General features: G+C 36.5%; 1 protein-coding gene across 6 annotated transcripts in view; it reads left to right on the forward strand.

The window, feature by feature from the left end:
* The window catches only part of DENND4A (DENN domain containing 4A), a 127,742-nt gene that overhangs the window by 108,569 nt on the left and 4,093 nt on the right, over nucleotides 1–15,080 (forward strand). For all 6 annotated transcript variants that reach the window (XR_010317418.1, XM_064267383.1, XM_064267382.1 and 3 more), the window contains 8 exons: nucleotides 4,986–5,080; nucleotides 6,561–6,736; nucleotides 6,825–6,971; nucleotides 8,265–8,463; nucleotides 8,684–8,938; nucleotides 9,966–10,083; nucleotides 10,691–10,853; nucleotides 11,018–11,082. Coding sequence is in view for 5 of the 6 variants with exons in the window: in XM_064267383.1 (XP_064123453.1) it covers nucleotides 4,986–5,080; nucleotides 6,561–6,736; nucleotides 6,825–6,971; nucleotides 8,265–8,463; nucleotides 8,684–8,938; nucleotides 9,966–10,083; nucleotides 10,691–10,853; nucleotides 11,018–11,082 (1,218 nt within the window). In the remaining variant the exon portion in view is untranslated. The remainder of the gene's footprint in view (nucleotides 1–4,985; nucleotides 5,081–6,560; nucleotides 6,737–6,824; nucleotides 6,972–8,264; nucleotides 8,464–8,683; nucleotides 8,939–9,965; nucleotides 10,084–10,690; nucleotides 10,854–11,017; nucleotides 11,083–15,080) is intronic.

A 15,080-nucleotide genomic window follows, 5' to 3' on the forward strand; every position in this document is an offset into this window, starting at 1 on the left:
AAAAAAGGAATTCATGAAGAAAATGGCATTTCATAATTATACATGGATTGCCTTGGCATTGTCACTAGTTACTACAAATCAAAAATAAAAATAAATTAATAGTGAATAAAACAAATAAAAACTAACCCTTAGCTACCATTTTGTGTTTTTACTCACATGCATTTCCAAAGACATAAAATCCTTCCTCCTATGAAGTTTGTTGTTAGGTGCCGTCTAGTCAGTTTTCAACCATAGCAACCCCATGCCTCATAGGATTTTCTTGACTGTAATCTTTTGTCGTCGTTGTTGTTGAGCATAGTCTATTTTAACCACTTCCCTGTTGGTGGACATTAAGTTTCTCGATAAATAATGCCACAGTGCACGTATATCATAATATATTTTTGTGAGTGTATTATTGGGAGATACTTCTAGATTCTTCCTTGAAGTGATATTGCCAAGTCCACTTCCTCAGGGGTGTACAGTTTTGCACTTCCACTGGCAATATCTGAGAGTCCCTATTTTCCCACAGCCTTGTCAACAAAATACATTGGCATACTTTTGAATTTTTGTAACTCTGATATGTGAGAAATGTATTTCAGTTTAGTTTTAATTTCTATTTTTCTTATAAATGAGTTAGAATATCTTCTTATATGTTTAAGGACTATTTGCATTTCCCCTTTCTCCTCCCCCAACAAACCCCCCAGTTTTAGTAGCTTTTTATGTTAGAGAATTAATCCTATTTTAGGCTTTGTGGGCCACCTGCATCTCTGTCACCTGTTCTTTTTTTTTTTTTTTTTAAATGTAAAAACCACTCTTAGCTCCTGGCCATACAAAAACAGGCTGGTAACTGGGTCTGACCCCAACTTAGATATTTGATCCATTTGAAATTTATCCTGGTATATGGTGTGGGAATGTATCCAGTATGTATTTTTTTTCATTTTCCCTCTTCGCCTTTAAAAAGCTTTCATTATGGAAATTTTCAGGTATACCCAAAAGCAGAAGGAATAGTATTCCCTACGTACCCTTCACCCAGCTTCAGCAGTTGTCAACCAATGTGTCTTCTTGTTTTATCTATTCCCCTGTCTCTTCTGTGGCTGACACTTTTTCCTTCCCCATTGGATTATGTTAAAGTAATCTCAGACAGCATATCGTTTTATTCATAAATATCTCAGTATATGTATCTCTAAAATATAAAGACATTTGTTATGTTTTTCTAAAGTTTCAATTAAAATGCAATGTGCATACTTTTCTGTACATAAATAAATTTCCCATGTTGAGCAGTCCTGAGTACGCAGCTCTCACATCAGAAAACAGAACCCTAACAGCACCGAAATCCCCTTCATGCCCCATCTAGTCACTGCTGCCTTCACAGGTAAACAGCCTTAACTTCTAACACAATAGTTTAATTTGGCCATTTTTCAACATTTTATGAACTTATACGGTATTTATCTTTTGTGAAGGTTTCAGTTTTTGAAAACATGGTCATAATGTCATTATCATAATTTTAAAGATACAATATCATGTGATATCTTGTCAATATTCATTTCATTTCAGATTTTCACATTTGTCTCATAAATGTCTTTTTCTAGGTGGTTTGGTCAAATTGTGATCCAAAGTCCACGTGTTGTATTTGGTTTAGATGTTTATTATCAGCCAAAGTCTCCTTTAATCTTTGTTCCCCTTTCCTCTTTCTTTTTCTTCTCCTTGCGGTATATTTGTTGAAAAAATCAGGTAATTAGTCTTCTCCCTCTTTTTTTTAGCATACAAGAACAGTTAATTGTGCTAATCAAATAAAATTTAACTCACAACCTAATTCACATTTATTAAAATGAATATTCATTTCTGTGCTGTAGATTAATTAGACAAAAAGAAACAGATTGCCTACATAAATGACTGTATTAGTTAAGGCTATTTTGGTAATAGAAACCAGTTTTGAACTACCTTTAGCAGAAAGGGGTTACCGAAGGTTAGTGGGGTAACATCGAGGGATGAACAGCAATTACCACCAGCTCTAAGCATCTTAAAGGCTGGTATTAGGCTCCAGCCCTCTCTCTCTGCCTCTCTCAGGCATTTCCATGTGGCAGGGGCTGTGGTCAGTGGTAGTTCTGGGGTTATCCTTTCTTTTTTAACTTGTCACTTATTTGTTGAAGCAATTAGGCATTAGTCTGGGTTATGCCGGTTGTAACCAAGGGGTGTTGTTTCACATGTTTTCCTATCCCCTTTATTTCTTGTGAACTGGTGGTTTACACCATTATTTTTTTTTTATCTTTGTATTTATAAAAAATAACAGCACTTATCCATAAAATTCAGTAACTACAGGAAAAAAAAAGTATAGAGAAGATAGAGTACATCCAATTTCACTAACGAGATACAGCCACTGCCAACAATTGATTTGACCACAGAACTCCCCACTTTTGTTGTTGTTGTTGTTGTTTTAATAAGTACTAATATTTCATTAAGGAGCCCTGGGAGCACAGTAGTTAAGTGCTCAACTGCTTCTGTAAAGACTACCAAAAGATCTTGCTGCTGTCAAGTCAATTCTGACTCATAGTGACCCTATAGAATAGAGTAGAACTGCCCCATAGGGTTTCCAAGGCTGAAATCTTTACAGAAGCAGATTGCACATCCTCCTCCCATGGAGCAGCTGGTGGGTTTGAACCACCGACATTTTGGTTAGCAGCTGAGCACTTAACCACTGCACTGCCAAGGCTCCTAGGTGTGAAAAAAAAAAAAATGAGGCAAGAATAATGCTGGCTGTAATGGTTAAGGTTATGTGTCACCTTGCCTGGGCCATAATTCTCAGTGGTTTGGCAGTTATGTAATGATGTAATTTGGCAGTTATATAATAATGTAGTCATATTCCATTTTGTGAGCTTATGTGACCATCCTTCATTTTCACATAACACCAATTTTCACATAATGACCTGGTCTTTTGAAGCTAATCATGTCAGTAAGGGAGCAGTGGGTGTACTTGGGAACTACTCTCCTAGTATTTAAGAGTAAGATTATTGTACCAGATAAATTAGCCTCATAAAGGCAGAGAATTACCATTAAATCTGTGATTTGAAATAAGATTAGCTCTTTACATTACAGAAATGCAGATCAAAACTACAATGAGATTTCTTTTCACTCTAACAAGGCTGGCATTGATCCAAAAAACACAAAATAATAAATGTTGGAGAGGCTATGGAGAGATTGGAACACTTATACACTGCTGGTGGGAATGTAAAATGGTACAACCATTTTGGAAATCAATTTGGCGCTTCCTTAAAAAGCTAGAAATAGAACTACCATATGATCCAGCAATCCCACTCCTTGGAATATATCCTAGAGAAGTAAGAGCCTTTTCATGAACAGATATAAGCACACCTATGTTTATTGCAGCACTGTTTACAATAGCAAAAAGATGGAAGCAACCAAGGTGCCCATCAACAGATGAATGGATAAATAAATTATGGTATATTCACTCAATGGAATACTACACATCGATAAAGAACAGTAATGAATCTGTGAAACATTTCATAACATGGAGGAACTTGGAAGGCATTATGCTGAATGAAATTAGTCCAGTTGCAAAAGGACAAATATTGCATAAGACCACTATTTTAAGAACTTGAGAAATAGTTTAAACTGAGAAGCAAACATTCTTTTGTGGTATGAGAGGGGGAAGGGAGGGAGGGTGGGAGAGGGGCATTCACTAATTAGATAGTAGATAGGAACTACTTTAGATGAAGGGAAAGATAGCACATAATACAGGGGAGGTCAGCACAACTGGACTAAACCAAAAGCAAAGAAGTTTCCTGAATAAACTGAATACTTCAAAGGCCAGCGTAGCAGGGGTAGGGGTCTGGGGACCATGGTTTCTGGGGACATCTAAGTCAATTGGCATAATAAAATCTATTAAGAAAACATTCTGCATCCCACTTTGAAGAGTGGCGTCTGGGGTCTTAAACACTAGCAAGCAGCCATCTCAGATGCATCAATTGGTCTCAACCCGCCTGGAGCAAAGGAGAATGAAGAACACCAAGGACACAAGCCGATTACAAGCCCAAGAGACAAGAGAGGGCCACATGAACCAGCGACTACATCATCCTGAAACCAGAACTAGATGATGCCCGGCTACAACCGATGACTGCCCTGACAGGGAACACAACAGAGAACCCCTGAGGGAGCAGGAGAGCAGTGGGACTCAGACCCCAAATTCTCAGAAGACCAGACTTAATGGTCTGACTGAGACTAGAAGGACCCCAGTGGTCATGGCCCCCAGACCTTCTGTTGGCCCAGGACAGGAGCCATTCCCGAAGCCAACTCTTCAGACATGGATTGGACTGGACAGTGGGTTGGAGAGGGATGCTGGTGAGGAGTGAGCTTCTTGGATCAGGTGGATACTTGAGACTATGTTGGCATCTCCTGCCTGGAGGGGAGATGAGAGGGTGGAAGGGGTTAGAAGCTGGTGAAATGGATGCGAAAAGAGAGAGTAGAGGGAGAGAGTGGGCTGTCTCATTAGGGGGAGAGTAATTGGGAGTGTGTAGCAAGGTGTATATGGGTTTTTGTGTGAGAGACTGACTTGATTTGTAAACTTTCACTTAAAGCACAATAAAAATTATTTAAAAAAAAAAAAAAAAGATTAGCTGTTTGTACTTTTTAGACCTAAAACACTTTCCTGTATTTTAAACATGGAAAGATAGAACAGCACAATAGTAGTTATAATTGGATGCTTTCTAGCCTGTATACAGAGAAAGGGCCTACTAAGTATTTAATGCCTAGTGAACATACCTACTGTGTGGGGACCACTAGAATTAGAGCACATTTCTTAGGTTTGTACTTGAAAGCAAAAATGCATGCATTGAAAAACATTTTTTCATTACTTACGTTCCCTTAAAGTACCTTTAATATTTTGAATAAAGCAGGTTGATATTTGACGTGTACTTATGAAAATGAAATATACTTATGTTCTTTCTCATTAATGTTAGTGGTTTTGCTCCTTGTTTTTTAATAACAAACAGGATCCCTGTCAAAGTTTGCCTTACCTGGGAAATCAGCAGTGCCATCTTCCTGCAGCACAAGTAATACGAATATCTTCCACAACTATGCAATGGAGGTACGATTTTACCCAAAAGAGCATCTTTGTGTACTGCTTTATAAAATTTATATTCCTTCAGTACTTATGGTGGAACCCTGGTGGTACAGTGGTTAAGAGCTTGGCTGCTAACCAAAAAGGTTGGCCGTTCAAATCCACCAGCCACCCCTTGGAAATCCTATGGGGCAGTTCTGTTCTGTTCCATAGGGTCGCTATGAGCTGGAATCGACTCAATGGCAACGCATTTGGTTTGGTTTGGGTTAAATATTGATGGTGCAAGCAGTGACAAAGGTTAATTGTATCTATAGAAATTCTTCTTAACCTGATGGTACTTTATTTGGTGTGTAATTTGGAGCATCAGAAAATCTCAGAATGTATATTGAATCTGAATAAACTTAAAATCTAGTTTTGGAATAGCTAATATTTCAGATTATTAAAGACATACTACTTTATCCCAGTTAGAACGGTTCCATGCTTACTTTGAGACTTTCTCAACATAGAAACTCATTTTCATTTTCAGCATTTATGTTTACCCCTTGTCGTATGTATGCTCTCTTTGAATTTTTGTTTTACATCTTAAACACTTAAAATTAATTTTGCTATGCAAGCAGACTTTTGCTGGTGAGGGTGCAGGGAGTGGTTTTAGTTTTTCATTCTTTGTGTCAGTTTGATATAAATCTCTGCTGGGTGTGCTCCTGTATCCCCTGTTCTCACAGTAAAAAAGTTAGACTTTTACACTTTTAAATTTTTCTCTGATTTTTCTATTTAAAAAATTCCTTCCAGATATATTTGGGAATGTTATTGCTATTTCATGCTAATTTGGATAAATCTAGAAAAATAAATTTGCGTAGAGCTGGAAAATAAATGAGCGTTGACGCTGCAGTTTACAAAGTTGCTGGTGGCTTCAGGAATTTCTGTATTAATGTAATGACAGCGTTTACAGTTACCTACAGCAGTGCTTCTTAAACTGCCCGTAGTGACAGACCAGGGTTTGGTTTTTTTTCCCCTCATTAATTTCCAACCTGTCATGGCTGATATTCTTGTAAAAATACATTGATCACATACTTAGATGTTACAGCGATATCTAATTATTTAAAATGTTTCTCAATCCTCCTCTCAGTTTCTTTACTTATCACAAACCCTAATAGTTACAGCCTAGCACCAGTCACGTGACCACACTTTGAGTAGCCCTGATCTATAATAGGTAACTACAGCTACCCATTTGGGGTGTCAACAAATTAATGCCTTAGTTTACTTTTCCACAAATTATAGCGGAAAAAATGCTCAAACAAAAGTTGCCCTTTCAAGCAAGAATTTTGGAGTAGATTTACCTGAAACAGTGAGAGATGAGTATATCTATAATGCACTGAATATCATCCATTTTTTGTTTGTAACATCTGAGTCCTTCTGAGTTTTAATTTTCCAAACAATTTATGAGTTAAAATGGTGTTTAATTCGTAATGTGCACTAGCTAGTTACAAAGTGGTGTTTTCTCTGATAGGTTCTCATTTCAAGTTGCTCTCGCTGTCGAACCTGTGAGTGTCTCGTCCATGATGAGGAGATCATGGCTGGCTGGACAGCAGATGAGTCAAATCTCAACACCACATGTCCGTTTTGCGGCAATCTTTTCTTACCCTTTCTAAATATTGAAATAAGAGATTTAAGACGACCTGGAAGGTAACGATTTATGCTTCCTTTTTCTTGTTTATGGATCATGTTTCCTAGAATATCTCTTCTAAAAAAGCTGCTTTGATTCACGCGACAGGTACTTTTTAAAGTCGAGCCCATCTACAGAAAATCTGCATTTTCCATCTTCCCTTCCAAGCCAGACGAGGCAGTCTTGCATCTCAGCATCAGCCTCTGGTCTTGATGCGTCTTTTGTCTCTGTCCAAGGGAACTTTGCTCCAAATAGGTAATTATGTGGAATTAGCTATTTTAACACTAACAGAAAAATTAGTGGACCATTTAAGGTTTGATTTTCAAATTAACAGACTCATAACCTTAAATTCTTACTCGTACTTAAAACAGCATTAAAATTGTTTAATAACCTAAATATGTAAATAAAACAGCTACGTTTTATGCTTTATCAATCTGAGTTTAAGCTGTATAATTTATATATGATAATGTGTGCTACTCTTTTAAAGATAAATATCTGTAGAACACTTGAAGTTTATAATGACCATCTTTTCCTTCTCTCAGTCTCTTCAGGTTTTAAGTCAGTACGGACTTCTACTTTGGAACGTTTAATTTTTTACTTAGCAGTGTGTAATAATCTAAGAAAACATTTGGAGTTGATACGGGAACTATAAAATTAAACTAAGGCTTATATCAGACAACCCAAACCTGTTGCTATCAAGTTGATTCCAACTTATAGTGACCCTATAGGACAGAGTAGAATTGCCCCGCGGAGTTTCCAAGGCCGTAAATCTTTATGGAAGCAGACTGCCATATCTTTCTCCTGGGGAGCAGCTGGTGGGTTTGAACTGCCTACCTTTTGGCTAGCACTCAGGCACTTTAACCACTGTGCCACCAGGGCTCTTTAAGGCCTATACAATAAGTTTAAGTAAATGTATGTAAGTAATGATGTAAGTAAATCTATGCTTAACACAAATGCAGAAATGTAAGTATATCTATGCTTAAAACAAATGCAGAAATCTACTCCCTTTTGTAGAAATGTCAAGTAGGCCCTATATACCAGAGTAGGTGAGGCCATATAAGTAGCTGTATGTACAAAAGAAAACGCCTCCATAGTACCAGCAGGCTAACATGACCCATTTGATCCTGAAGGCTTAGGCAGCAAACCAGAAATCTGTGTGTGCACATTCTCTCATCATAGCTCTGTTGTAGCTCTCTCCTTGGCTGTTTCTCCCACTAGCCTGTGACATCCTGAAGGAATATCACTTTCTTTTCCTGCTTCGTATCCCCAAGGCCTAGTGTGGTTCCTACTGTATGAAAGTTGCCCACTAAGTGTTTTGAATAAATGAGTGAACCTTGAATACTTAAGAGTTCCCTGGATAAAAAGGAAATGTAATATGTTTACTTGAGAATGCATCCTGTTTCCCAGCTGAAGCCAAAGGAGCGTCTTTCCCTTTGATTTGCTTTACTATGTTCAGCTTTTATTCTAAAGAGAAGAATATGGTTCTTCCAGATGAAATAAAGCACATCCAGACACTGAATAGGCTTTTTTCTTTTTTCAATGCCCCAGCAAATCTAAACCACAAGAGAATTCATGTGCCCGAAGTATTCAGATCCCTGCTGATAGATCAAAAACAGCTATGTCAAAATGTCCAATATTTCCAATGGCCCGGAGTATTAGTACTTACGGCCCCTTGGATAAGGAAGAAACTGGAGGACAGAAGCTCATTCCAACAGGCAGCCTGCCAGCTACTTTACAAGGAGCTACAGTATGTACTTTTTTTTTAATTTAGACATTGATAGTTTGTTCCTCTTGTCCTCAATAGCCTTATTAGCTTCAACTTTACTATTGTCTAGAGGAGCCTCTAATGTCATAATAAAATTATAGTACCTTTCTACTAACGTGGAAATCATTGACAGGAATTTGAGAAAATGCTTTAGTATCACTGTTCTTGCATTTGCTATTTATGGTTTGTATTTATTCAACAGGATTCTCTAGGATTAGAATGGCACCTCCCAAGTCCAGACCCTATCACTGTTCCGTATCTCAGTCCTTTAGTGGTATGGAAGGAACTTGAAAGCTTATTGGAAAATGAAGGTGATCACGCAATAACAGTGGCAGACTTTGTGGACCACCACCCAATTGTTTTTTGGAACCTAGTGTGGTATTTTAGACGCCTTGACTTGCCCAGTAACTTACCTGGATTGATTCTTTCTTCTGAGCATTGTAACAAGTATTCAAAGGTATGAGCGTCAATATGAACTAAAAGGCAATGTACTTTCACTATCATAGTGCTCCCACATGCCTAATCATTTATTTTCATGCTAAGTATTTTTAATAACCATCTGAATGATTAGATCAATAGAATTGTTTTAGTTGCATTCACAATCATTTTTTCTTCTTACGGTGTACCAGTAAGGCAAAGTCGTGTTTTTAACCTTCTTATAAAATTTAGAAACTCTAAAATTGAGTTTGAATTTTTTTATAGCCTGAAGAATAAACTGGTAATGAATCTTATAAGGATTTGTGAGTTAGGCCCACTCTGAAGCAAACATATTTATTCAAACTTTACCTGGTTCTCTAACACTTCTGCCTCAGACTTCCTTTAAAAACAAGCCTGACACTTTTTAAGGAAGATGTCTGTAATTCGTATCGCAGCAGCCATGTGCCACCGTTCTCTCCATTCCTTTACTCTGAATTTGCTTAACATTTAGGCGATTGATTGTTATGTGTTCATCTGTATGTTTGATATGTTGTTCTATAAAAGTATTTTTAGTTTTTCATGTGCTATTGCCACCACTAAGCTGCGAAATCTCCTACGTTCAGGGACTTTGCCTTCTCCCTTCTTGCACTTCGTGTCAGTGATTGTGCGCACACTTTGGATTTGCAGTACGTGATAAATGAGTGATCAAGGGGTTAACTCAGTCAGGGTCATCTGGGCTGGGATCTTGGACGAATACAGAGTGGGACTCCTGGATTCATCTTTCAGTGGATCCTCATCTTGAGCAGGGCAAGACTAGCGCTTCATCATAGGCATTCTCACTGACGTCCGTACTTTGCGAAACCTTATACTGATGCGACTCTCGAGGCCATTAGCTTCTGCACTCAGCACAGCTTTCCTCAGGAGGTATAAAATGTGGACAGTCAGTCATTTTCTGTTCTCTTTTCTCTCTTGCACACATACATCCTTAAAAAGTATTGAAAGATCTTATAGTATTTATAAGAAATTATCATGTAAGATCATTAACGAATGTTTATTCTACCACACAGATTCCCCGCCACTGTATGTCTGAAGATAGTAAATATGTTTTAATACAAATGTTATGGGACAATATGAAATTACATCAGGATCCGGGACAACCCTTGTACATCCTCTGGAATGCCCACAGTAAGTGCCATCATGGAATGCTGACTTGGATCAGACAAGCGGAACCTCTACCTCCTTGCAATAGCTCAAACTAATATATAACTGACTTTTATTTTACTACTGCTTTTTGTCTTACAGGTCAAAATCGTACTCTTTTGTTTGAGAGTGAGTGTTAAGTTTGATGTTTTTATTGCTACTTCTGTGGAGGTCAAGGCCTATTTTCTTTGGAGGCGTGCTGTGTATGTGCTGGAGGGGTTCAATTTTGTAGAGTTCAGCTTTCAGCACATTGCTTGTCCCAGTTTCTTCTTTTTATTTATTTTTTATTTGTTTCCATTCCAGGCTGCTGATACAGAATCTCTTTCAGGGGCTGTATTAAGGGAAACAATATTTTTCATTATTGTCTGTTTGAGGCCACAAAAATCTTTCGGCTGATTTTTGTCATTAGTTGTCTTGTTTTTTCCTTTTTTGCTGTCTTCATTCTTAGATTTCTATTCCTTTCTTTACTTATTGTCCTTAATTTATTTTTGATGCTTTATAATTTCTTTAATAACTGTCAGTTGCTGCTTATTTTTTTTTCTCCTTTCTACACAGAACATTTTCCTTCATCTGCACTTTTGTTCTTTTGCAGCCCAGAAGTATCCAATGGTCCATTTATTGCAAAAAGGTGACAACTCATTCAGCCAGGAACTACTGAAAAGTATGGTAAAAAGCATTAAAATGAATGATGTCTATGGACCAATGAGTCAGATTTTAGAGACACTGAATAAGTGTCCACATTTTAAAAGACAGCGGTAAGTCATTCCCTTAAATTATATATTCTACCTCCAAGCTAGTTTGTGCTATTTGCTTAGTAATTTGTTAGCATAGCTCATGCTTATATTAGCATAACAAACCTTGTAGAAAACATATGGACTATATGGCTACTAATATTTCCCCACCTCTTTTCTCCCCACAGAAGTTTATACAGAGAAATATTATTTCTCTCACTTGTGGCACTGGGAAGAGAAAACATTGATATAGGTAATTCAGCGTATTATATAATTTGTAATATTTATATGTTGTGGTATCATCTTTAAAGTGTTTTTATATTGGTAGTCTTAATTTTATCATTAATATTAATATTCTGTTAATTCATTAGAAGGATTGTTTGATCTTTTTTTTATCTGATGTAAAAGGTACTTTGATACTTTGGTCATGGCAGTAACAATTCAGTTCCCTCATATGCATGCAGAAGTTGTGTAGTGAAAAAGGAAGACAGAAGAAGAATCAATGCACTCCAGTTGTGGTGCTGGCAAAGAATATTGAATGTACCATGGACTGCCCGAAGAACGAACAGATCAGTCTTAGAAGAAACACAACAGGACGTTCCTTAGAAACAAGGATGGCAAGACTTTGAATTGCTTATTTTGGACATGCCATCAAGAAAAATTAATTGCTAGAAAAGGGCATCGTGTTTGGTAGAGGGCCAACAAAAACAAGGGAAACCCTCAGTGAGATGGATTGACACAAGAGCTGCAGCACCAGACTCCAACATGCCAGCAATCATGAAGATGGCACAAGACTGGGCAACTTTTCGTTCTTTATACGTAGGTCATCTATACATAGGCAGCTAACAACAAGAAGCAATAATAGTGAATAATAATGGTAAATACTAAAACTTAACATTTTTTGAGGGCTTACTATGTGCCTCACACTGTAACAAGTGCTTTCCATGTATTATCTCATATAATTTTCCTGAAAGTCCAATAAAATAGGTACTATTATCGTCCACATATTATTTAGGAGACTGAGGATCTGAGAGGTTAAGTAACTTAATTTTGGGTTTCACAGTAAGTAAGAGAGCCATATTTAAACCAGGCAGTCTTAATTTCTGGTCCCATGTTTTTAACTATCAGGTTATATCACTAATGGCCTCAAGCTTCTTTCAGAAAGAATCTAAGGTAGCTAAATGTTTTAGGAGATGTCAAACTTTCTGGTTAATCATCTCCTTCTCCCCGTTATTATGTTTGACCTCCTTTAGGTTTTCACTCTCAAGTCCTAAGAAAGGACAGAAATGCCTCCTGATAGGAGAAAGAAAATTGGTTTTAGTCTTGGTTTTCAAGGAGAGTTTTGGCAGTCTGTTTCAGAATTATTAATATTGTCAATAGATTCGTAATAATTAATACATGTAATTCATCTGACTTGAGTGGTATCTGACTTGAGTGCCCTACTTAAGCTCATTTACCAGTTAATGAGAGAATAGGTAGTAGGTCATATTCTATTAGGTAGTTGTACATTGGTGTTAGCAAAAAACAAATCTAGTTCTTCAGCAGCAACACTCCAGTGGCTTTTAAAATGCCCGTGACATTTGCCACAGCTGTTTATTAGTGGCTCCAGAGTGAGAAGGATGATGCCATGTAACTATCATATGCAGTATTACAGGTTGCTCAGTCAGACCAGATGGAGCACGGAGATGGAGCAAGGGCTCCTCTCCTTATATTATCGGCTTCCTGATAAGTTCACTGCGATTTGCGAGAGTTAGTGAGTAAAGGAGAGGTCTAAGAGCAACCATCCCTAACTGGGTATCTTAGAGTGCCATCTGACCAGAGGTGACTTGTACCACTGGGAATTGTCACCCTTGAAACCAAGAGAGAGTTTATAGCATTTGGCCACAAAGGTATATAGGGATGAAATGGCAAGCATCTTAGAAAATGGAATTATTAGATGTATGTGATATTTTAAATAAAATGAACATTTAAGAATAAAGAGGCTAATTTACTTAGAAGGAGAAAATAAATCTGTTCATGTAGAAGAGTAGGAAATTAGCTTACACTAAAATGACCTTAAAAGATTTAGCTATAAATCCAAGCTAGAGAGTCTTGTTTCACATTTTTGTTTAAAAAAAAATTTTTTTAAATATGACCCAGAGAAATATAATCCAGGAACAGTGCACTCAGAAGTCACATTAAATTGGCGAGTAACTAGCTGAAATAAATTTGGAAAAATTCGGAGAAAGTTGCAATGGGAAGGTAAAACATATTTAGAATTAAGGAATATTTGATGGCAAAGACTAAAGGAAAGATAGCTGTGTTTAACCTACAATTTTGTATGTAATAACATACTGTATAAATGTGTTGAGCTGTCTTTTCCATTAAAAAGAGGAATGAATGGGTTCCAATTCAAACCAGGAGACTTTGAGCAGAATGTTGTGAGTTTTTTTGTTTTTTGTTTTTTGTTTCACTTTAATGGTTGTGAACGCTGGAGACTGTTAAAAATAAGAAACTTGACAAAATAATTTCAATGTTTACCTGGAGAGATAATTGTGCAAGAATATCCAGGAGTAAAAAATTTGTAATAAAAGAAACAACAGAATTAAAATGGTACACCAGAGTCTAATTAGCAGAAAAGAAGGCAATAATGAAGGAATTAAGGGACAAAAAGATGTAAGGCACATAGAAAATAAATAGCAAAATGACAGACATAAATCCTACCTTCAGTAATTATTTTAAGTGTAAATGAATTAAACTCTTCTATTAAAAGACAGAGATTGGCAGAATGGATAAAAAACATGACTCAATTATATGCTGTATACAAGAGACACACTTTATATTCAATGACACAAATAGGTTGATAATAAAATTTTAAACAGATAGAAAATTCATATACCATGCAGACAGTAACCAAAAGAGAGCTGAAGTGGCTATACAAACATCAGACAAAGAAGGACCTATCATAATGATAAACTGTCCATGTACCAAGAGGATATAGCAATTTTAAACATCTATATATACCTAACAATGGAGCCACAAAACACGTGAAGTAAAAACTGACAGAATTGAGAGAAATAGACAATTCAACAGTAATAGTTGGAGATCTTAGTACCTTACTTTCAATAAGGGCTAGAACAACTATACAGAAGATCAGAAAGGAAATAGAAGACTTGAACAACACTATTAACCAACTAAAGCTAACACATCTATAGAACACTCCATCCAACAACGACAAAATACACACTCTTCTTAACTGCACATGGAACATTCTCCAGGACAGACAATACTTTAGGCCATAAAAAACATGCCTCAATAAATTTAAGAGAATTGAAAGCATACAAAATATGGTTTCCAGTCACAATGAAATGAAGTTAGAAATCAGTAATACAAGGAAATTTGGGAAATTCACAAATACGTGGAAATTAAACAATATACCCCTAAATAACCAGTGAGGCAAAGAAGTCACAAGGGAATTAGGAAATACTTTGAGATGACTGAAAACAAAAACCCAACATACCAAAACTAATGGGATGCAGTAAAAGCAGCGCTCAAAGGGGAATGTATAGCTGTAAATGTGTAAGTTGAAAAAGAAGAAAGACCTCAAATCTATAACCTAACTTTCCACCTTAAGAAACTAGGAAAAGAAGAGCAAACTAAACCCAAATCAAGCAGAAAGAAGGAAATAATAAAGATTAGAGCAGAAATAAAATAGGGACTAGAAAAACAATACAGAAAATCAACAAATCAAAATTTGTTTCTTTGAAGAGATCAACAAAATTGACCAACTTTTACATGGATTGACCAAGAAGAAGACTCAAATTACTAAAATCAGGAATGAAAGCAGGAACATTACTACTGACCTTAAGGAAATAAACAGGATTATAAGAGAAGACAATGCCAACAAATTAGATGAGCTGGACAAATTCCTAGAAGGACACAAACCTAGAGAATACACACACAAAACTATTAGAGTGAATAAACAAGTTCAACATTGTTGAAGGACAGAAGATCAATATACAAAAATCAGTTGTATTTCTATATACTAGCAATGAACAATCTGAAAATGAAATTAAGAAAACAATTCCATTTACAACAGTATCAAAAAGAAGAAAATACTTAGGAATAAATTTAACCGAAGAAGTACAAGACTTGTACAATGAAAGCTACAAAATGATGTTGAAAGAAATTGAAGAAGACCCTGAAAAAATGGAAAGACATCTTATATTCATGGATTGGAAGACTTAATATTTTTAAGATGGCAGTAGTCCC

This window comes from Loxodonta africana, chromosome 13 (genome assembly GCF_030014295.1).
Source record: "Loxodonta africana isolate mLoxAfr1 chromosome 13, mLoxAfr1.hap2, whole genome shotgun sequence".
Taxonomy (NCBI): domain Eukaryota; kingdom Metazoa; phylum Chordata; class Mammalia; order Proboscidea; family Elephantidae; genus Loxodonta; species Loxodonta africana.